At 38.6% G+C, this 23551-nt stretch overlaps 1 protein-coding gene across 1 annotated transcript in view; it reads right to left on the reverse strand.

The window, feature by feature from the left end:
• The window catches only part of LOC140729411 (astacin-like metalloendopeptidase), a 103055-nt gene extending 97294 nt beyond the window's left edge, over nucleotides 1-5761 (reverse strand). The window contains exons 1-2 of the mRNA XM_073049119.1: nucleotides 5622-5761; nucleotides 5467-5545 (exon numbers count right to left, since the gene is read on the reverse strand). Coding sequence (XP_072905220.1) covers nucleotides 5467-5545; nucleotides 5622-5690 — 148 coding nt within the window. The 5' untranslated portion in view covers nucleotides 5691-5761. The remainder of the gene's footprint in view (nucleotides 1-5466; nucleotides 5546-5621) is intronic.
• Nucleotides 5762-23551: the final 17790 nt, after the last annotated feature.

A 23551-nucleotide genomic window follows, 5' to 3' on the forward strand; every position in this document is an offset into this window, starting at 1 on the left:
TTTAAGAAAATACTTTATCCCTGTTAATAATTGAAAGCTAGGTGGCCCCAAGAATTGGTAGGAGGATGCACAGAATCTCCAGGACTTCAAAATACAGTGGATTCTGGTTAATTGAGGCAGTCGCTTATTTGGCACAACTCTTAAAGAATACAAACTAATCAAGGGAAGTAACCGGAAGTCCCTTGCTTATTTGGGCCACTGTGCTGTTAAGTTAGAACAGTTTCTAACTAGTATCAGTCGCATGCAATTTGTGTGTCTGCTAGACACCACACTGTGCTCAGAAAGAACAGTTTAAAAATAGTGTCAATTGCGTGTGATTGAGTTCAAAATGCAGTGATTTCTGTCACCGATAGTTGGTGAGAAATAAGCAGCAAGACAATTCAGAACTGTTTTGTTCACTGTGTTGTTGAGCATTGAAGCTCGGAGATACCAGAAACGGCTGTGAGTGAAAATGAAATGATTTTTACTACTTCAACATGATAAGAACAAGGAAGAATTTGAAGGTATTGACAATCATGTTGAATGCTACAATGAAAATGATGATTTGGAGGATGCAATCATGAAAACATTTTATGAAGGCATTCCATTATCTGCACTAGGCATCAGTGCTTATTTCATTAATTTAGAGTCAATACAGCAGTACATAGCAGTGATAACTATTAGGAAAGTAATACACAGTTTTATAGTACTGCAGTGGTATCTGTAGGGTCTAACTTGTTCTGTATTTTATTTAAATACATTATTTGTTATTCAATTAAACGGTAGTTTGGCATTTTAATACCTTTTTAACTCTTCCCATGAAACTTCAGTTAATTGTGGCAGCCATTTAAATGGGCTAAAATGTACTGGTCTCAATGTGTTCTAATTAACTGGAATTCACTGTATTTAAAGAATCTAAGCAAATGTAAAACAAAAATGTTGAGATGGGAAGTTATATATTCCAAATAAGCACCATAAGTCACTGAAAGTTAACATGATGCAACAATAAATTAGGAAGACAACTGGTATGTTGACAATTATTGCAAAAATACTGAGAACAAGAGAAAAAACATATTTATTCTTTTCTCTAGGGCCATGATAGGATAGCTCTTGGACTATAATGCGAATACATTAGCTCCCTAGAAAAGACTGACTTACTTCTGATAGAATGAGTACTGTACAACAAAGACTCACAAGATTGATTCCTGGATTGAGGAGATTACTTTTTGATCACAAGTTACAGACCATAGCTACAGTTAAAAAAATGAGAAAACATCTCATTAAAATTCTTACAGGGGAGATGCAAAAATTATGTTTGACCTGGCTGAGATGTCTAGAATCAGTTTGGGATAATTTGGAATTATATTCCAGACAAATAGATTTCAATAGATTTTGATTATTAAGAGAATCAAAGAATATGAAGTTAGTGCTGGGAAGTGATACAGATGTAAAATATTGTCCATGATATATTGAATAATAGAGCAGATGAAAAGGACTGAACAAACTATTTCTACTTCTCTACTCTATTGAAACACCCTGGTATCCTTGACTGCGTAAGTCTAGGGAAGACAATCTCTGGTCTTGTCAAACTTAAGTGATTAAGGCACGAGCCCACCCTAAACCCCTTGTTTGTGTGGACACTGTGTAATTTGCTACCCTGTTACAAATTAATGCCATGAAGTAACAGACAGTACACTGCATATTATACTTATGAACCTTAACTAAAGGGTTAGTAAAGAGTAACAAAAGAATAACAAAAAAAAAGGGCCCATTCTAATTAAACAGTCAAATGTGCAAAAGTTGGAGCTCATCTTGAACTTCTCTGTCACTCACACACTGGGCCCTTAGTCAATGTTGAAGCACACGCCACCTTCTGAACCCCGCTCGCAATCCATCTTGAACAAATGGGTCTCCCACCAGATCGTATGCTACGACCGGTTCTTCCCAGTGTCTCAAACAAAAGCTCCAAGCCCAATCTTAGTGTCCCTCACCAGAGAAACTTCCCCTTAATCAGATCATCCTAACTGAACGGCATACATTTCTCCTCTCTCTTATCTTCACCCAAACAAGCTGAAATCAAGCAGCTCACACAGAACAGCACAAAATGAAATACATACAGCATAACAGTAAAAAAAAAAGAATCAGGGCATTACACTAATTACATCTTCAACAGAGCTTCCCTTTAAATTGTGGGGGAAAAAATCATGACACTAGCATTCTGTGCCCCCGATTCTACTGATACATGAAGGATATGGTACAGAGCTCCGAGCTCCAATTTCTGTCCATATGGTTGCCTATCTAGCGATGTTACTAGATATTTATCTAACTCTAGGGAAATATCAGATGGATGAACATGAATCACATACAGATTTGCTTGGTCTATTTTCACAATTGTCAAGATTTCTCCTTGAAATGACCACTAACATAATATAATAGGGTAAATAGATTTTGAGTTCTTAAAATTTTATGGAAACAAAGCACTCTACAATTTCTGTCCATGTATTAGAAGACAGCCTCCAGATTATTGGAAGCAAAAACCCTAAAATTCATCTATAGGATACCAACTAAAATATGTTGCTAAGTCCAAAATCCCATTTATAGTAAATTATGTGAATTCACACTATCTGGTTGTGTGACTGCCAGCTGGAGGATTTGATACAGCTATATTTAAAGATGCCAATCATATAAATTTATTGATTTCCATGCTACAAAGTCTGACCTTTCCTTGCACCTCCATATGCTCTGCTGCATTTAGAGTGGTCTATAATAAGACAGAGCAATGACCACAATGACCATGCTATCACATATTTGCTGCACAAATCACTCTCTCACCTAGAGGGGGTCAGTTGTGCTGTGAGGATTACATTCCTTGACTTCTCCAGTGCCTTTAACACCATCCAGCCCAAGATCTTAAGGCACAAACTAACGGAGATGGGAGTAGACTCTCACATGGTGGATTGGATAGTGGACTACTTGACAGATAGACCTCAGTATGTGCGGTTGGGAGACTGTAGGTCTGACACGGTGGTCAGCAGCACAGGGGCGCCGCAGGGAACCGTACTCTCTCCGGTCCTGTTCACCCTGTACACATCAGACTTCCAATATAACTCAGAGTCCTGCCATGTGCAGAAGTTCGCTGATGACACGGCCATAGTGGGGTGTGTCAGGAATGGACAGGAGGAGGAGTATAGGAAACTGATACAGGACTTTGTGATATTGTGCAACTCAAACTACCTGCGTCTCAATATCACCAAGACCAAGGAGTTGGTGGTGGACTTTAGGAGATCTAGGCCTCATATGGAGCCAGTGATCATTAATGGAGAATGTGTGGAGCAGGTTAAGACCTACAAGTATCTGGGAGTACAGTTAGACGAGAAGCTAGACTGGACTGCCAACACAGATGCCTTGTGCAGGAAGGCACAGAGTCGACTGTACTTCCTAAGAAGGTTGGCGTCATTCAATGTCTGTAATGAGATGCTGAAGATGTTCTATAGGTCAGTTGTGGAGAGCGCCCTCTTCTTTGTGGTGGCGTGTTGGGGAGGAAGCATTAAGAAGAGGGACGCCTCACGTCTTAATAAGCTGGTAAGGAAGGCGGGCTCTGTCGTGGGCAAAGTACTGGAGAGTTTAACATCGGTAGCTGAGCGAAGGGCGCTGATTAGGCTACGGTCAATTATGGATAACTCTGAACATCCTCTACATAGCACCATCCAGAGACAGAGAAGCAGTTTCAGCGACAGGTTACTATTGATGCAATGCTCCTCAGACAGGATGAAGAGGTCAATACTCCCCAATGCCATTAGGCTTTACAATTCTACCGCCAGGACTTAAGAACTTTTTAAAAGCTATTATTAATGCTTTTTGAGATGGTGATTTAGATGCATATCATATTTTTTTTTACTGAGTTAAGTATTGTATGTAATACATACAATAAGTGTATGGGACATTGGAAAAAAAGTTGAATTTCCCCATGGGGATGAATAAAGTATCTATCTATCTATCTATCTAAATGTTAAGCTTCTATGCAGTAATCCTCACTTACATCTGTGACTTCATAAAGATCAAGTACATGTTCTTATTTGACAAATCTGCCAGTATTTTTGGGATTTATATCACTTAAATTTATATGCTGGTGCATATCACACAGCCTGGTTATGTAGCTACTGACGCCAGGCAGACAATTGCTGAAGAGTATTGATAACGGCTGGGGTCACTCATCTTTATAAAGACAAAGGCAACAGCAAACTTCTGCAGAAAAATATACCAAGATCAATCATGGTCTAAGACGATATAGAACATAATGATGATGATCACTTAAAGATAGCCTGAATCATTTAAAACTACCTTGAATCATTCAAAAGGGAAAGCACACTAAATAGAACAGGTGTTTTATTTCCTCAGATGCTGCCTAACCTGATGAGCTTCTCCAGCATTTTCTATTTTTTTTTTTTTTTTTTTTTTAAATCGGTTTCACTCAGTTCTATAGTTCTTCAAAACATTTCCTGCAAGCTCGGGCATATGGTGGGTCATTTTTGGACTTATAAGACAGGAGTAAGAAATTTTAATATTACAAACAGGGAAACACAGACTTCATGAGTTCTATGCGAAAAAGTGGTTTGCAAAATTGAGACCAAAGAAATTAACAGATCAACAGCAGAGTTAATAAGAAAGTGGCTCAAAGCCAGAGAACAGAGATGGCATCAACTTGTTGTTTTTCAAAGTGAAAACACTGGACAAAGCTCATTCAAAGGGGTCAGGAGAGGGAGCATCTTCCTAATAATTCCACCTCCTCTCTTTCCTGACTTTTGTGCATGCCTTATATATTGAAATATTAAGTTTTCCTTGATTTTCCTTCTTCCTTGCTAATGACAGAAAAGAGACACTAGTAAGGAAGAAGGAAAGTAAAGGAAAACTTCTTTTCACTGAAAGAATGACTTGAGGAACTCAGTGGACCAGCTACAAGAGCTGTTGCCTCATGGCTCTGGAAACAAAGACCATCTTGAACTCAGATGTTGCGTCTAGAGTCTGCACATGCTCCCAGTAATTACTGCTGGTGACTGTAGCCTCTGTGATTTGTGTGTGGGTGACTAGTAGTACCCAGAATGAGAAATACAGAAAATATGTTGTAGGGAAATTTGGCAGAGAAATAGGATTGTTTTATGAACTAACGTGGGCTAAAATGGCCTCCTTCTCCATTGTAAGTCGAAATGGCAATATCCTAATAAATATGGAAATAATTTAAGTTAAGCAAGTAAGCATGAAAGGGCATTGAAACAAGCAGTCAACAATTATCACAGCTTATGCAGAAGTAAGAGGTGAAGTTTAGGCTATCAATGAGAAATTGAACTTTATAAGTGTTAAGAGTTTCTTTCAAATACTGAAACCACTCTCAAACAAATCCAATTTCTTCTCATTACAACATTCTTGATTTCCACTTTTCTAAATTTAGAAAATAACTTTTTTTAAATAAATGATCTGTTATGTACTTACCTTCAAATCTGTAAATATCTGGGTTTACATTCTGTGCAGGAAACAAACCTTGTATTGTCTTTGTTGTCGAACTATTTACCTGCATTAAAAGAATTTGGTATTACAAAAATAACGACAAATGATTACATATCATTCATAACTTATTCTTCTCTCACCATTACTGGATTTTTCCATGATGTGCTCAGCAGGATTAAGGTTAATGTTGCTCCAAAGATAAGATCCATCTTCTATTATTACACCATTATTTGTACATCTGCCTTGAATGAGAATCTTATAATTGGGGTACTGTTCTAAATAAATGAACAGCATGTCACTTATAACAAAAAAAACTTCAAGCATTGCTATTAAACATTAAAAAACAGAGAAAAAATGATGCTGCTTAGGGCAATATATATTAATCTAATATAAGTTTATTAAGAAATATGTTGAGGTAATTAAAATTCTAAGTATCTTGAGTCATTTTGAATTTGATTTTTTCACCCTTTGCCCAAATTTAGAAGATACAAAACTGAAGTGAACACAGAGAACACTAATTGGCAAATGTTTTGGTAATGTGATTGATATTAAAACATACAAATTTATGCCTGAGAGTAATTTTCAACACATGTAATTGCACTACAAATATAATGTAGCTTATAATTAGTCTGTCTTTTGCTAACTTCTTGTATTTAAACATTCATTGCATTCACAATTCAAATTAGGTACCATTACAACTGCAAGGCAAATGTTTCTATAAAATGTATCAAGGGCCATTTGTTCTAACCAACATCAATCAATAAACATGTCAGTGACAAAAATCTGCAGACTGTATAGTTCTTTTTACATAATAAAGATACTAATAGTGCTAAGAAAGTTACCCACTGGACAAATTGTACTTCTCCCTCATAGAACAGCTTACAGAAATCAGTGAAAAAAAAGACTCCTCCATCATATAATGAAGCCAGCAGTTGCTGTGATGGTCAGAATATTTTTACCATCCTTTTTCCATGTACCATCATTGCTTGGAGGCATTTAATTTGATGCACTTCATTCATCATGCTGCGTTACCTGGCACACTAATCATCCCACAACTTGCCATGATGCAGGGCCTCTCATAGCATGGAACTCAATCAGGACAGTAAATTAAATGGAAGTATGAAGACAAATACAAAAGATCACATTATTAACCCTCTCCTATGTTTCTCCTCACTTCTACTGAAGCCTTTTATGCAATGGTCTATGTCTGCCATGGGAATGTGTCCTTTAAAATTTGACAACCTTTCCAATGCACAACTTTTGGAGCAATACTCAGCCCTTTCATCTAAACAGCAATATAAATATGAAGTAGTTGAGATATCAGCACCCCCTGATGACCCACCAGTTACAGGTTGCCAGCATGTAAAGGGTCCTATATCTCTACTCTACTTCTTAACCAATGCCCATCCATTACACTCAATATAAAGGCCTTCATCAGTAACTTTTTAATTAGCACTTAATAAATACCTTTTAGAAATCCAAATATGCCACTTCCATTGGTTCCCTTTATCCACACTGCTGGATTTATCAAAAAAAATTTCAAATATGATGCCCTTCACAAGCCAAGTTGACTCTCAAATTATATTATAACTTGCTTAAAGTGTCTTGGATAATGGACCTGCACTTTCCCAAAAGACATTTGAAACACTAACTGGTCGACAGATCTCTGCTTTCTTTTACTCCATTCCAGATTAATGGTGTTACGTTTGTGGTTTTCAAGTCTGCTGAGACCTTTACAGAGCCTACTGTTTTGGAAGGTCATCAGAACAATTGAGTAAGTGATAAGTTGCTTTATTATTCTCACGTTTTGAAGGACAGTGAGGAACTCGTTTTGCATACCATACAAATGATTTCATTATAACAGTGCCCTGAGACAGTACAAGAAAAGCAGTAAGAGAATGCAAAATAAGTTGTTAGTTACAGAGAAGTGCTGTGCAGGTAACAATAGATGCAAGCTCAAAACGAGGTAAACTGTTGAGATTTAGTCATCTTGTAACTGTAGGATTGAAGCTGTCCATGATCTTTGTGTTTCAATCCCCACTGTGTGCTTGTTCTGGCATCTGAACGCTGCTAGGTTTATAACTGAAAATTGAAGAAGCTAGAAGATTTCAAAGAGGAACACAGAACCACACAAATATACTTAGTCTTGATTTGAGAGAGAGGGAAATAGGAGAGGAGCAGAATAAAAAAAATGAAGTGGGAAGACAAACAAATCATGAAAGAAACAGTGAGCCAGACAACCTGAAGTGACATGGGAAAGAGAGTGGAGAATGTTGAATGAGAAATATACTTTACACTTTCTTGCAAACTACCATTTCCAACTTTCGTATTTCTCTCTTCCATTCCCCCCTCAGCCTCATTTCTCCATTCTACATTCATAGCCAGATTCACTTATTTATCACATGTACATTGAAACATACAGTGAAATGCGTGCTTGTGTTAATAACCAGCACAGCCCAAAGGATGCACTCAGGCAGTCCACAAATGTCGACACACATTCCAGCACGAACATAACATGCCCACAATGCTCAGCAGAACAACTCAGAACACTATAAAACAGAACACAACAAGCAACAAACAGCAGCAAAGCAACTCCCTTGCCTCGCTTTCATTCATCCAGTTTTGCACACACACAACAGGCCTCCGGACCTCCAGTGGCCTTCCCCAGTGGACTTCAGACTTATGATCCAAGGGCCCAGGGTTTTGGCTATTTAGTTTCGACTTCTGGACTTCCAATTGACTTTTGGGCTTTGACATTATCCCCAGAACTATCTGGTGACAGGACCCTGAACTCCAAGCCATGGGGCTGATCGACTAGCACATCTAGGGAGTCACTGGCTGGTGTCCCCTGCTCACACGGATATCCAATCCTGGAACCTACTGACCGGGGGGACTCACTGAGCTAGTGGGCCACCAGCCCTCATCCTCAGCGCTTACCAATGGTCAACCTCTGCAGCTTTACACAATCTTGACCCTTTCATCTTTCTCAATCATACCATTATACTCCTCTTCCTAATGTGACTCTTCAACCCTCTATAGGATTGTTTCTATTGTTAACTGCCCCTTCACAAGTCAATCTCTCTCTAGCACTCTCCCAATATCCACACCTACTCCCTACTCCTTAATCCCCTTTCCCCACCATTAAACCTTTTCTACTCTCTCTTGAGCTGTCCATTTTATCAGCTGTTTAAAACTAAGATGCATCAGAATTTCTTCTTGCAAAAAGTGATAACTAGAATTCTCTCCTGAAGGGTTCTAGAGGTTAAATCTTTGGATATTTACATCAGAGGTAGATCACGTTTAGAAATATTGAAGAATTGAGAGCTATTTAGCACGGCTATAGAAGAAAACTGAGGCTCTAGGAATTCCTCTGCTGAAACCAACAGTTTCAGCATGATGTTAAGCAAGAAAACCTGACCATACTGCTCTATGAATTTCAGAAATGAAATTCTTACTTTCTATGCCGGTTTTGGGGGTGGGGTGGGGGGAGGGGTAAAATGAGAAAGTACTATGCCAATGATTAGAAACACTGCAAAATACAAGGTAATTTAGTTGAAGAGCCAACAAAGATTTTTTTTTAAAGTAAGAAACATGGTCATCCCACCAGCTGTTCCAACCTTTGAGTTGCTGGAGGATCTTGAAAATCCCTAAAACAATATAATCTATTATATTCCTCAACATTTATCAGGTGGAAGAGATAGCAGATATTTTACATGTGAACAAATGGGCCTTCCATTTTGATTGCTGAAAAACTGCTTGATGTAGACTTTCATAAAGAGCATGGGTAACCTAACAATAAATTTTAACACTACAACGACCCCTATGGACAGCAATTTCTGGACTATGTTCTGCTTCTGGATAATGCCTCGACCATCAACCCCCATCCCCAGGCTAGCAATACCAACAAGATCCCGAAGAGCCAGTAATACGCTCCAATACTTTTGAAAATATCAACACAGAAATTCGTTGAGCACAATTAGTGCATAAAAATAAAAGTTGCAGACGCTCAAATTTGAAATAAAAAACACTTCTAAAAACACGCATCAGGTCAAGAAGCAGCTGTGGAGAGAAAAGCACAAAGAAAGTTTTAGGGGAATAAAAGGTCCTTTATCAGAACTGGGAAAAAGTGAAAGAGTCATTTTCAAATTTCGGGGAAAAGTACTGTATAGCACTGTGGTTGGGTTTGCTATTGGGCATACTGTCCAATAGTCCATAGGTTTCCTGTTGCAGTAACAATAAATAAAATCCTTGTGATGAGGGTAGTTAGTGAGGATTATACCGAAAACACAGAAAGCATAAAATGCAGGGCCGTAAAACGATTAGAGACGGGCAGCAACTGATGGTCCCGCCCACAAAGCCCCTGTTCCAAGGTGTGATGGAGGATTTCTCCTCACTCTACCCAACCCAAATCGGCCTCCCGGGTAAACACACTCCCGGCTCTGGCCGCAACCACACGCATTTGAAATGAAGACCCGCCACGTTGTAAAACCATGACATTTATACAGAGAAACAAGCTCAGCACCCCCGAGACGTTACCCGTCCGCGGCCGTGCGGCTGCCCGCTTTGAACGAACTCAGCGCGCGCCCAACCACCGCCCCGCGCGCGCGCGCGCGCGCGACCCCGAGCACTTGCAGCTTCGCAGCCCGGGGCGACGGTTTGCCTTCCCGGTCAGCAGGTAGCCAGCACAGACATTCCATCAAAGTGACTATCCACAGACCGGAAATGGCCTAGCATTTACTGGCTGCCGCACTGATGATTGAACGCAAGCGGCTGTCTGCTCTCCCAGGAAGCCCGTAAAGCTGAAAATTCCGTGTCTGATCACTTCATAAAATGGAAATATAGACAGATTCTTCCTCCAGAAGCAATGACCCTTGGTGGTTAATGAGTCTTAATGATTTCATGTTTTCTTTTGTTGCATTTCCAAAATTAAATGTAAAGAAATAGGTAATTATTTAAAATAACATTTTATTTGCGAATAATTTCAAATTAAAGTACACAAATTCCGAAAAGTAGTCCATTTCTACTCAACATGAAGTTTTTGTTCATTCCTGTAAACAAAATTTTTGATTCAATTCCAACAGTAGAATCCCTGGAAATGAATCACCTTGTTCAGTTCATGTGAGAGGGTTCAAGAAAAGTCAGAGGATCTATAATTTTTCCTTCCCTTGAGTCACATAAAGGAAAACAATTATAACATCAAAAATGAGTTATAAATTGTGTATCTAGAAATGAAATTAATGCAATGGTGAGTGAGAAATTATAAAACTGGCAACAAAGTGTCTTGGCACCCTTTCAGGTTATTTTCATCTGATGTTGGGACAGCCTCTGCTAGAGATTTACTGTTCTAGTGACCTTCTAATAACTGTCATTTTACTTTAACCCACTCAATGAGAATGAGGCCAGTGGCTGCTTTGAATCAGACACATGTGTAGTTTGATTTTACACTGCATTGAAACTCATTGTAAAATTGGGCTGAGGATAAAGAGAAAATTAGACGCAAACCATTTGCACTAATGGGCCAAGTTAAAATCAAGGCTCAGGAATCTGTTCCCTAATGAAGATTTGGGTAAAAAATGCCCTTAAGTAAGTACATTTTTGGCTGGATTTTCACAGTTGTTCTAGGGAAGGCTCATCCAACGCAACTCATCATGACTCTTACTCGTGTCCTTGAGCCAGTCATTATTATCTGGTAACCAAGAATATTTAGTAGATTTCCCAACAGACAATGGCTTAAAATACTTCAGATAAAATCAGTAAGCAATAGCAAACAGTATGAAAGAAAGCAATACAATTTTAATCAGAAGATTTGCTTTTTCTGCTTATGTAATCACAGGTAAAGTAAGCATCTCTCAGACCTTTCACTGCCATGTCTATGAAAGTATACAGATTCTACAAAATTTTTTCTGTATAGTGGAAACCTTAAAGTTTTTTCATCTCTATAATCTATTTATCATGTATCAAAATATTTCTTTAGTAATTCTGAAAAGAAAATCCTTTCCTTTAAATAAATCACTTATCATATGAGCTGTTTTGCATTTGGTGTAAGACAGGTTCCAAAGACAAAAATGTTGTAAGATAATATTGATCATCAGCCAAATTGCTGACATCAACTTTTTACAATCTGAAGGTAGAGAAAAATCAAAAAATTGTTGGTGTTCTGGTTATTTTACAACAATTTTTCATATAAATAGTAGTAAGATGCTTGCCACAAGCAGAAAACTGTTGTAGTAACTCCCACGAGAGGACCCAGATAATGTAGGCGGATTTTTTTCTGCAAAATAGACTATCTATTTTTAACAATTTCCAGAAGCTGCATATACTAAACTTGATAATACAATTTTAGCACAGTAAAATACAACATAATGATGGAAATTGGGAACAATAATGTAAGTATTAGAAATGTCTCATCTGTTTGATCTACGCCTTTGGTTCAGATGCTGACTGATGTACTGTGTACTTAAAACAAGATATGTACAAACATCTGAAATATGAACTCTAAGCACATCGAAAGAGGAATCTGAATAGAACAATTAAATCTGCTCTCACTACTATTAACTTGTAGTACTTTCCAACCCCTATCCACCTGCTGTGTACATAATTATTTTTATCAACACTTTTGCCAATAACCTTCATTAAGTGTTTTCCAGTTAATAACCTTTTGTCGATGGTAATAGTCTTTCTGTAACCTTGATGCTGGAGCTCTTACTCTGGAGCCTTCTTGAAGTATGGTACCCAGATTTGTATAGAATACTGTCCCTGTGGCTGACACAGCATTTCATTTCAACTTGATGACCTTGCTCTTGTGCTCCCTGCCTACATATAATCCAGACTATCATGTTTATTTAATCACTTTTACTTCTATTTTTACCCAAACAGATTTCATTGCTTTTATACCCCTTCAAAAGTTATGCAGTTTTGCTTAAAAAGTAGATTCCAGTTCATTGGGATACATCAGACCAGTATATTTTGGCCCAATTAAGTAGCTGTCCCAATTAGCTGAAGTTCATAGAAATAGTTAAAAAGGTATTAAAAGAGCAAACTACTGTTTAACTGAATAACAATTTATGTATTTCAATGAATTACAGAATAAATGAAAACACTACCAATACCTCTACAGTATTATAATACTGTGTATTAGTTCCTATTAGTTATCAATGGAAGAATTCATCGAGTGTACGCTGCCATGTTCCTTTAATTGACTGTAAATGAATAAAATTAGCAGACACCTCAGGCAGATAACAGACTGCTTTCATGCAATGCTTTCGACAATTCCTCAAATGAAAATCTCTATTTTCATTGTAACATTCAAGATAGTTGTTGATACTGTCAAATTCTTCATAGTTCCTAACTCATTGAAGTAATGAAATCATTTCATTTTCACCCCTGGCCATTTCTAGCATCTCCAAGCCTGAATGAATGCTCGAAATTGTGGTGAGGAAAACAGTTCCAAGTTGTTTTACTGCTTATTTGTCACCAACTAAATGACAAAAATCTCTGCTTTTTGGACACAAACACATCCACCTGATGCTATTTAAAAACTGTTCACTTTAAGTATGGTGTAGTGTCTAGCAACCACACAAGTGTACAAGACTGACACTAGTCAGAAACTGTTTGGCAACAGTTTCCTGTCCCAATTAAACAGTATAGTGTCCCAAATAAACAAAAGGAATCCTGGCTACTTTCTTGATAAGTTTTTGTTCTTTAAGTATTGACCCAAATAAGCAACTTCCCCCAATTAACTGTTGACCCTGTAAACTGGAATCCACTGTATTATCAAATGAAAACTTGCATAAATTACATCCACTACCAACCTATCCACTCTACCATCTTATATGTACCTCCTTGAAGTTGATTACTATGTTCCTCTCAGTTCACTGAACCACTAGGTTTAATGCCTTTTGTAAAGTTGGAAGTTGTGCCCCATACACTCATGTCCAAACAATCGGTAAATAGTTAAAGAAAGCAATGAATCCTGTACAAGCCCTTGACAAAATCTTTCACATTTCTCTCCAGTCTGATAAACAATTTTCAGAGCTTTTCTCTGTTCATTGTTTCTTAGTGAATGTTATATCCGCGTCGCTACAATCTTGATGAAAGACTTATGTGGTACCTTTTGGAAGTGCAACTATATTACATCAACTGCATTTTCCTGTTCAATTCTTTTCCTTAATGAAAAAAACTCAATTTGCTTTCAATAAATCCACATTGACTTTTGATAATGAAATCTACAATTCCCAAATTACTATTAATTCAGTATTGATTTCTCAGATTTTCTCCACAATTATGGTTAAGTTGACTGGTCTACATTGCTGATTTTATCAAATACCCCTTTTTTAAAGAATGTAAAAAAGAATTGCAACTTTCCAGTCTTAATGTACTTCCCCTGAATCCATACTTATTTGTAAATTATGGATATGGGCCTCTTCACAATTTGCTCCCTTATTTCCTCCAGCATTCCAGAACAGGATATTTATCTTAAGTAAAGGCAATTTGCTTTTCTAGTACATCCTCTTTACCCATTTTAGCCCATTCAGAAGCTCCATAACATATTGGGTTATTAAGGCTCCATTAGCTTTTCCATCCTTGAAGAATGAGATACTCATTTAGTACCTTAGCTGTGTACTCTGCAAATGAATATAAATGATATATCTGAAATGAATCTGAAAAGCTGTTAAGTACTTGTTCTTAAGTTATTTACCTAGAAGATACAGGTATCCTTTCATTCTGCTCTGCTGTATCCAAGCAAGTCATTCTGTTCAAAATATTAGTTAGTTGGGTGCCATGTCTCAACCGCATCGTTGATGCAGTTATAGAAGTGCTGGAGAAAGAAGGCCAGAGAAAGATTCTGATGGAACTGATAGAACCATAGAACATTACAGCACAGAAACAGGTCTCTTGGCCCTTCTTGGCTGTGTTGAACTATTTTTCTGCCTAGTCCCACTGACCTGCACCTGGACCATATCCCTCCATACTCCTCTCATCCATGTACCTGTCCAAGTTTTTCTTAAATGTTAAAAGTGAGCCTGCATTTACCACTTCATCTAGCTGCTCATTCCACACTCCCACCACTCTCTGTGTGAAGAAGCCCCCCCCCCCATGCTCCCTTTAAGCTTTTCCCCCTTCACCCTTAACCCATGTCTTCTGGTTTTTTTTCTCCCCTAACCTCAGTGGAAAAAGCCTGCTTGCATTCACTCTACCTATACCTATCATAATTTTATATACCTCTATCAAATCTCCCCTCATTCTTCTACGCTCCAGGGAATAAAGTCCTAACCCATTTAACCTTTCTCTATAACTCAGTTTCTCAAGTCCCGGCAACATCCTTGTAAACCTTCCCTGCACTCTTTCAACCTTATTAATATCCTTCCTGTAATTTGGTGACCAAAACTGCACACAATACTCAAATTCAGCCTCACCAATGCCTTATACAACCTCACCATAACATTCCAACTCTTATACTCAATACTTTGGTTTATAAAGGCCAATGTACCAAAAGCTCTCTTTACCACCCTATCTACCTGTGATGCCACTTTAAGGGAATTATGTATCTGTATTCCTAGATCCCTCTGTTCAACTGCACTCCTCAGTGCCCTACCATTTACCTTGTGTGTTCTACCTTGGTTTTTCCTTCCAAAGTGCAATTCCTCACACTTGTCTGTATTAAACTCCATCTGCCATTTTTCAGCCCATTTTACCAGCTGGTCCAAATCCTTCTGCAAGCTTTGAAAACCTTCCTCACTGTCCACTATGCCTCAAATCTTTGTATCATCAGCAAATTTGCTGATGCAATTTACCACATTATCATCCAGATCATTGATATAGATGACAAATAACAATGAACCCAGCACTGATCCCTGTGGCACACCACTAGTCACAGGCCTCCACTCAGAGAAGCAATCCTCCACTACCACTCTCTGACTTCTCCCACTGAGCCAATGTCTAATCCAATTTACTACCTCATCATGTATACCTAGTGACTGAATCTTCCTAACTAACCTCCCATGCGGAACCTGGGCATAAGATGAAGATGATGTGTTGGGTAAATCCCTAAAACAGCTCAATGTTGAAAAAATGCCGTCTTGGTTGATGTAACATGAAAAGAGCTAGCAACACATCCAATGATTCATACAGACGATAATATTAGCTTATAACTGACTTCCCTATAAATCCTAAAATGTGAGAGGATACCTGCAATATAAGTCCTGAATTAGTAACTATGATACAGACTTGAGACCTACACTTGATGCCTTTAGGATCTGTGAAGAGAGCTGATTTGGTGGTAGACACTGTCAAACATATTTGAGAAGAACCTGTCCAGTAGCAAAGGATTCCTGGTACGTGCAAAATTATGGACTTGTAAATAGTAAACTGTACAGAATGATAGAACTAGTTTAATAGTGAAAATTTTGCATGAAAGAATGGAAAAACATTCAAAGATAGATTTCTATCATGACAAAGATTGCAATAAGACTTTGTGTTTCAAATACTTACTGGCAACATTCCTATAAGTAAGTTTAAATCCATAATCAGCTTGTGTCTTATTTTGCCGAAATTCTATAACAGCTGCTCGTCCATAGGGGCTGATATTTATTGGCAGTGACATGTTTCCACAATACTTCCCTGCAATATGTGGAGGACCTCGGGCATGGTCATGGGTAGTTAAATAATGTTCTGTACAACTGGGTGTTTCTTAAACATGCAGCTCTTCAATTTTCAACATGTACTGTTCAATTAAAAACACAAATATATGATGACAGCTTCCATCTATGTTTTACTTTACTTTTTTTTATAATCACAGCTATGAAAATATCAAGCAAGATGTAAGTTATCACACAAGATTCTGCAGATACTGGAAATCTTGAGCAACACACAGTAAATGCTGGAGTAACTCAGCAGGTCAGGTGGAATCTGTAGAAGAAATTGAACAGTCAACATCCAGTCAAGACCCTAATCTGGATTTAATGTCAGATTAATGGCAATTCTTTAACCCTTTCTTTCCTTTCATTTCAATATTAGCTCCATTTCATTATTAGTCATATTGACCTATTAGAATATGAGAATGTTGAAATTGAAAATTTAAGATCATAAGGGAAATTGGGTATAAGCCATCTGTCCACTTTTGCTTCCTCTGCCTTTAAACAAAGTCTTAGCTGATCTTTCACTTCCATCACATTCCCTTTGTTTTTCATACTAGTTAAAAAGCTATTGATCTCTGTTTTAAATATGATGAAGCCTCTTGAGGAGCGTATTACAACGGTTCATCTTTGTCTCAGTAAAGCATTTTTTCCCTCATCTTTGTCCTGAATGGCCAATTCCTTATTTTTGAACAGTAGATCCAGCATTTACCTAGCCTCTTTCTGTTCCCCTGAAGCCTCCTAGTAACTCTCACCTTTGTAACATCTCTAAACCTGGATACATGATACACTTAGGCCTCCTGTTCAAATACAGATTGGAAACTGTTGGTTCCTAATATTAATCTCTGTGTCACCCTAGTAGACGTAGGTCCCATATGGAAAATATAAATAAATTAATTAGAAGAAGTTGGCAACTTGGTCCTTCAAATCTGTTCCACCATTTAATAAGATCATGGCTGATCTTAAGGCATTCTCATCCCTCTCTATCTGTGACAACTGTTCCTCCTCTTGCTTCTCAAGAATCTATCTTCCTCTGCCTTAAAAATGTTGAGTCATGGGATTTCACTTACACTTCTTCCAACCCTTTCAACTAAGTACAATATTCACAATGTGGCCTCCTTTGTACTGGAAAAACAAAACACAGAAGTGACCTTGAACCTCTGGTTGCCTGCTGTTTTAATACCCCATCCTCTTCCGGCCTCTGCCTGTGGCTCCCTGCAATGTTACAATAAAGCCCTTATCAACTGTCTGGGCATAATGCAGACTTTCGGATTCCATTTTGAATTCTTTAGCATCAGATAACTTGCTCTTTCTTTCCATTGGTATCAAGGTTCCCCATTTGTGCTGCCATTCTTTCCCCCTTTAGAATAAAATATATGCTGGCAAGCTCAGCACATCCCAATAGGACAGACTATACTAACATCAGATAGACTTTACATGACTAGCAAGGCATTACACAGAAATAGGAGCTATTTATTCTATGGCTGTCCATCATTTCACCTTATTACAGACACTTTCTTTGTTACACACAATGCTCTCCCTGTCTTCTCTGTTACTTGGACTAACCTGCTTTCTCCTTTTCTCAGTTGTGATGAAAGATTTTTGACCTGAACTGTTAACTGGTTTAATTTTGCACGGGTGAAGCTTACCTGGCTGAGTTGTCGCAGTATTCCTGCTTTATAGATGCATAGAGTCATAGAGTACGACAGTACAGAAACAGGCCCTTCGACCCATTCAGTCAGTGCAGAACTAATATTTCTGCTTAGTTCAACTGACCTGCACTTGGATCATAGCCCTCCATACCCTCCCCATCCATGTACTTATTCAAACCTCTTAAATGTTGAAATTGAACCTGCATCCACCACTACCACTGGCAGCTTGATCCATACGCTCACCACCCTCTGAATGAAATTGTTCCCCAAAACATTTCACTTTTCACCCTTAACCTATGGCCTCTAGTTCTAGTTTCATACAACCTCAGAGGAAAAAGCCTGCTTGCCTTCACCCTATGTATACCCCTTATGATTTCGTATATCTCTATCAAATTTGCCCTTATTCTCCTGCGCTCCAGGGAATAAAGTCCTAAGCTATTTAACCTCTCGCTATAACTCAGGCCGACAAGTCCCAGCAATATCCTTGTAAAATTTCTCTGTACTCTTTCAATCTTATTTATATCTTTTCTGTAGGCAGGTGACCAGAACTGACCAGGGTTGTGCTGGTTCTGCTGCAGTGGACTCCAGCCCTACTGTGCACACTGTTTGTGAGAGTGTGACAAAAAAGTTTGCTCTGGAGCATTCACTTGTTCGGATGTGGCTGCTTATTTAACTTGTGTTTGGTGGCCTTACACAAACCAAAGGAATTTTTTTCCAGGCTATCTCTTGCTTTGGGCGGCTTGTATTTTTGCCTTTGCACAAGCAATTCATTAGCACTAGTGGTAAAAGAGACACTTAGTGTATCTTTGGTGAAAAAGCGAGCTGATAGTTAGATGGTGGTGAAGTTGTTGTAGTCCTAACAAGGCGGGACCAAGAATTGCTTCACAGTATAGTTTACAGGTGGAGAAAGCGAATCAATCAGGAAGCACAAGTCTAGAAAGTCCAGGGAAAGGCCAAGCACCTGTCAGGCACTATCTGGTGTATCCGGAGCAAAGTAGGAATAGAAGTATAAATTAAGAATTCAAATAAATGCAATCATTTAATCTTCAATAACTCAGTTGTGCTTCCCTCCTAAAATAATAATATTGCAGCCTCTGCAATGTCAATCTTGCCTTGTGTTCGGATTCACAAAAACTTGCTCCTTGAAGGGTTCATATGCGAGAAATATCAGCCAATCCAACACTTCGGGAACAAGGTGGCTGAACTTGAGGAGGAGGTATCTGACCAGCAATGTTGTAGAGAATTGACAGATGTGCTCCAGATGTCCTTTAGGGAGATAGTGTGCACCCCAAGAGAGCCATGGGTTAAGACCCCAGACCAGAAAGAAAGAGACAAGTACATGACCTGGGAAGGAAGTGCAGGGTAGGAGGTGCACACGGTCCAGAGGCATCAACCCCAGAGTTGGAAGTGTCCAACCATTTTGAACATCTAGCGATGAAACCTCTGAGGTGGTAGGCAAGCCAGAGGAGCCCCACAGGACCGTCTCTAATCATAATCCTAAACCCCATAAAAATGAAATATTAATATTATGGGACTCTGTTATCAGGCGGTTGAGAATCAGGTGTGTACTGACAAGGAGTCTCATACGGTATGTTACCTACCAGAAGCACAAGTAGGTGGCCTCCCTGGACGAGTAGATAAGCTCCTGGCCAGAGCTGGGGTTGATCTAGTAAACACTGTCCACATCGGAACAAATGACATAGCTAAGGGCAGGCTTCAGTTCTGGAAGACAAACTTAAAAAGTTAAGTGGGAAGCTTCAGAACAGAACTGACAAGGTGGTCTCCTCAGAAGTTCTGCCTGTGCCACTCACCAGTCCAGATAAAATGGAGGAGATTAAAAGATTTGATACATGACTCAAATCATGGTATAGATTAGAGGGGCATAACTTTAGGGGACATTGGTGTGGGCGCCTTTTGGGCAGATGGAACTTGTACCACCAGGACAGGTTACATTTGATCTGGAGGGGCACTGATGTACTGGGCAGGCGTATGCTTCAGTTAGTTGAGATCTGTTTAAACTAGGGAATGGGGAGGGGGGAGACTTAGAACAGGCCAGGCTTAACAGTTTAAACTTCTTAGTAAAAATAACATATTTGGACATAATTATAGATTATAGGCAAGATAGCCTTCAAAAATATAAAAATAGGTTGGAATAGCATGAAAAACATCAGTAGTGGACTAAGGATGGCATGTGTAAATGCAAGAAGTATTAAGAATAAAATAAACGAGCTGGAGTTATACGCAAGTGCGTATAAGTATGAGGTAATAGCAATAACTGAAACCTGGCTGACCGTGAAGGATGATGATGAATATAATGTTAAAGGATATATTTTACTTGGGGAAGATAGATAAAAGTGGAGGAGTAGCCATTTATATAAGAGAGAATTTGTACGTGAGGCTGCTTATGATAGGAGATGAATTGAGACTTAGTGAAGATATTTGGGTGAGAATTGAAAGCTATAAGGATACAGGAATAACATTGGATGTATGTTGTAGACCCCCTAAGTTAATAGTGATTTTAATAAACAACTCTATCAACATATTGAAAAAGCAAGTTCTGAGGGTGATGTTATAGTTATGGGTGACTTTAATTTCCCAAATATTGAGCGGGAGAACCCAGTGACTGATGGATTACAGGAAAGTGAATTCATTGAGGTATTAAATGATTTTTTTTTTACTCAGTAGGTAAATGCACCAAGAAGAGGGGAGGCCAGACTAGATTTGCTACTCTGTAACAAATAGGATAAAATTTTGAGTACGGAAGTTGTTGAGCCTTTAGGAACAATTAATCAGAATTATTAGTCTCGAATTTTATTTGGAGGAGTATATCAGTAAAAACCAAAACCATTACATTGAATTTCAGAAAGGCAAGATTTTGTGCAGATGCAGCAAAGACTTCAGAAGGTAAACTGGAAGGAATTGCTTGATGTTGAGTCAGTTAAGGAACAATGGGGATGATTTAAAGAGGTAATACATGCAGTGCAGGAAATGTTCATACCCAAGGTCGGGAGAAGCAATAAAAACTACATGAATAAATAACGACATACATACAAAATTATTGAAGACAGCTATGTAAGGAATACAGAAAGATAGTAATTATGTTAGCCATAGGGCATATGAAAATATGAGAGCTATAGTCAAGAGGAAAATTCAGATTGCAAAAAGCAGGTTGGTAAAGGTATTGCTGATAATGCTAAGATTGACCCCAAGAGATTTTTTTAAAAACTTTAAAAGTAAAAAGAGGAAGTTAGAAATATTAGGAATAACAGTGGGATGGTAAATTATGTAGAGAAAGACACAGTGGATACTCTTAATTCATATTTTGCTAAAGTATTCACCTGCAAAGATGTCAGCAAAATGCCAGTAAGCGTAAAGGAAAATAAATTTGTTTTAAGTGACTTAGAAAGTGAGATCATGAAAAGCCTGTAAGTTAATAATTCTCCAGACCCAGACAACCTATATCCAAGGGTACTTAAAGAGATCTGATATTACATATACAAACTCCTAACATGTATTTTTCAAAAGTCATTGAAGACTGGTGAAATCCCTAAGAACTGGAAATGGGCTAATGTTGTCCCAGTATATAAGAAGGATGACCACACTGACCCTGATAACTAAAGACCAGTAAGCTTAATGTGTATTGCAGGAAAGGTAATAGAAACAATAATAAAGAATGAGATGGAAAAGAGATTGATAAGAACAGGCACATTAGCAGAAAGCCAGCATTAGTTCAGAAAGGGGAAATCATGTTTTATCTATGAAGAAGCAACTAACATTTATGACAACAATAAAGCAGTTGATATCATTTACTTGGACTTTCAGAAGGGTTTTGACAAGGTACTCCACCAGAGGTTAAAAGTCATATTACAAGAGGTAAGGATTCAGGGTAAAGTGTGTGAATGGGGGCAGAATTAGCTCAAAAAGAGAAAACGAGTTATGGTGAAAGGATCATTTTCACACTTAGATGTTAAAAGTGGGGTTCTGCAGGGATCAGTTTTGGGGCCACTGCTGTTTTTAATTTTACATTAATAATTTGGACAATCGCATATCAAATAAACTAAAATTAGGGGTACGGGCTGATAACATTAAGGCAGCAGAATCAATACAATTGTATCTAAACAACATCCAGAAGTGGGCGGATAAATGTCAGAAGAAATATATTGCATGTAGGAAGTAGAAATATTTAATGTAAATATACAATGGGGCGTCTTGGGTTAGAAAGTGCTCTGTATGACAGGGATTTGGGCATCCTGGTAGACTCATTGCTATCAGATCGAGGCAACGCACAGAAGCGAGTAGGAAGGCTAACAGAATGTTGGGCTACATAATGTGCTCAGTGGAGTTGAAGTCTAGAGACGTTCTCCTTAAGCAGTATAATGCGCTTGTGAGCCCACACCATGAATACTGTGTACAGTTTTGGTCTCCATATTGTGAGAGGGATGTGAAGGCACTGGAGAGAGTCCAGAGAAGGGTGAGTAGACTCACTCCAGGTCTGCAGGGTATGCGCTAAGAAGAAAGACTGAATGAGAGGAGAATGTGAGGAGACATGATAGAAGTGTTCAAACTCATTCAGGGTATAAGTAAAGTGGATGCCAACTGCTACTTCAAAACAAATCCATCATCAAGGCCACAGGGATAAAGTTGGAGACTGGTTACGGGGAGATTTCAGAATAACATCAGGAAGCATTACTTTACACAGTGAGTTGTGGATATATGGAGCAAACTACCTAGTTGTGTAATGGAGAGTAGTACCTTAGAGACTTCCTAATCTAAACTTGGTAGTTATTTTAGCACACTATGCAAATAGGAACTTGGTAAGCTTTGTTGAGCCGAATGGCCTATCCTTGTCAAAAACTTTCTAATATTCTAAAATACTCCAAATCAGGCCTCACCAACGTTTTATAGAATTTCAACATAACACTCCAACTTCAGTACTCCATCAGGGTTGATGTCCAAAGTGCTTGGGGCCAGAGTGTTTCAGATCTTGGATTTTGACATGTATAATGAGAAAGCTTGAGATTGCCATCATTTCTGACTTTGAACTTATGTGCTACTGTAAGCAGTCTTTGTCTCACACTTGTTCATCACCCATAAGAACTGATGCAGTGTGGTGAACTACATATACCTGTCTGGACACGCCCCCCGCTGACTGCTCCTGTGGCTCCTCCCACTGACCATGGCTCCTCCCACAGACCCCGGTATAAAGGCGATTGGAGACACAGCCCCGGCCTCAGTCTCCAGGATGTTGTGTGGTGGTCACTTGCTGCTTGTTCTTTCTTCCAGCCAATAAAAGCCTATATCTCACCTCACGTCTCCGAGAGTTATTGATGGTGCATCATGCAGCATGCTAGATTTTCATCAGCTATGATCTTGGCAAACTTATCAATGAATTGCTCTGCTGCTTTGTGACCAGCAGGTACTTTAATGCTGCGTCTTTTCTTAAATTTCTGTAACCACCCTGCTGAATATTCACAATTACCTTCAGTTTTCACTTCATCGTGATAGATCTTTGCTCATTTCATGATCAACATACCATGAAGTGGCAGATGCTCACTCAGACGCTAACGATACATGATTGAGATCTTCATTTTTCACTTGATGCAGTTTTTCTATTTTTCATTAACTCCTGTTTATCTTAGGTGGCAGGGTGGAACCAGAAGAAGACAATGGCAAACCACCTCTGTAGAAAAAATTGCCTAGAACAATCATGTTCATGGAGAAGATCATGATCGCCCATGTCATATGACACGGCACATAATAATGATGATGATCTATTCATTACAT

This window comes from Hemitrygon akajei, chromosome 6, assembly GCF_048418815.1.
Source record: "Hemitrygon akajei chromosome 6, sHemAka1.3, whole genome shotgun sequence".
Lineage (NCBI taxonomy): Eukaryota > Metazoa > Chordata > Chondrichthyes > Myliobatiformes > Dasyatidae > Hemitrygon > Hemitrygon akajei.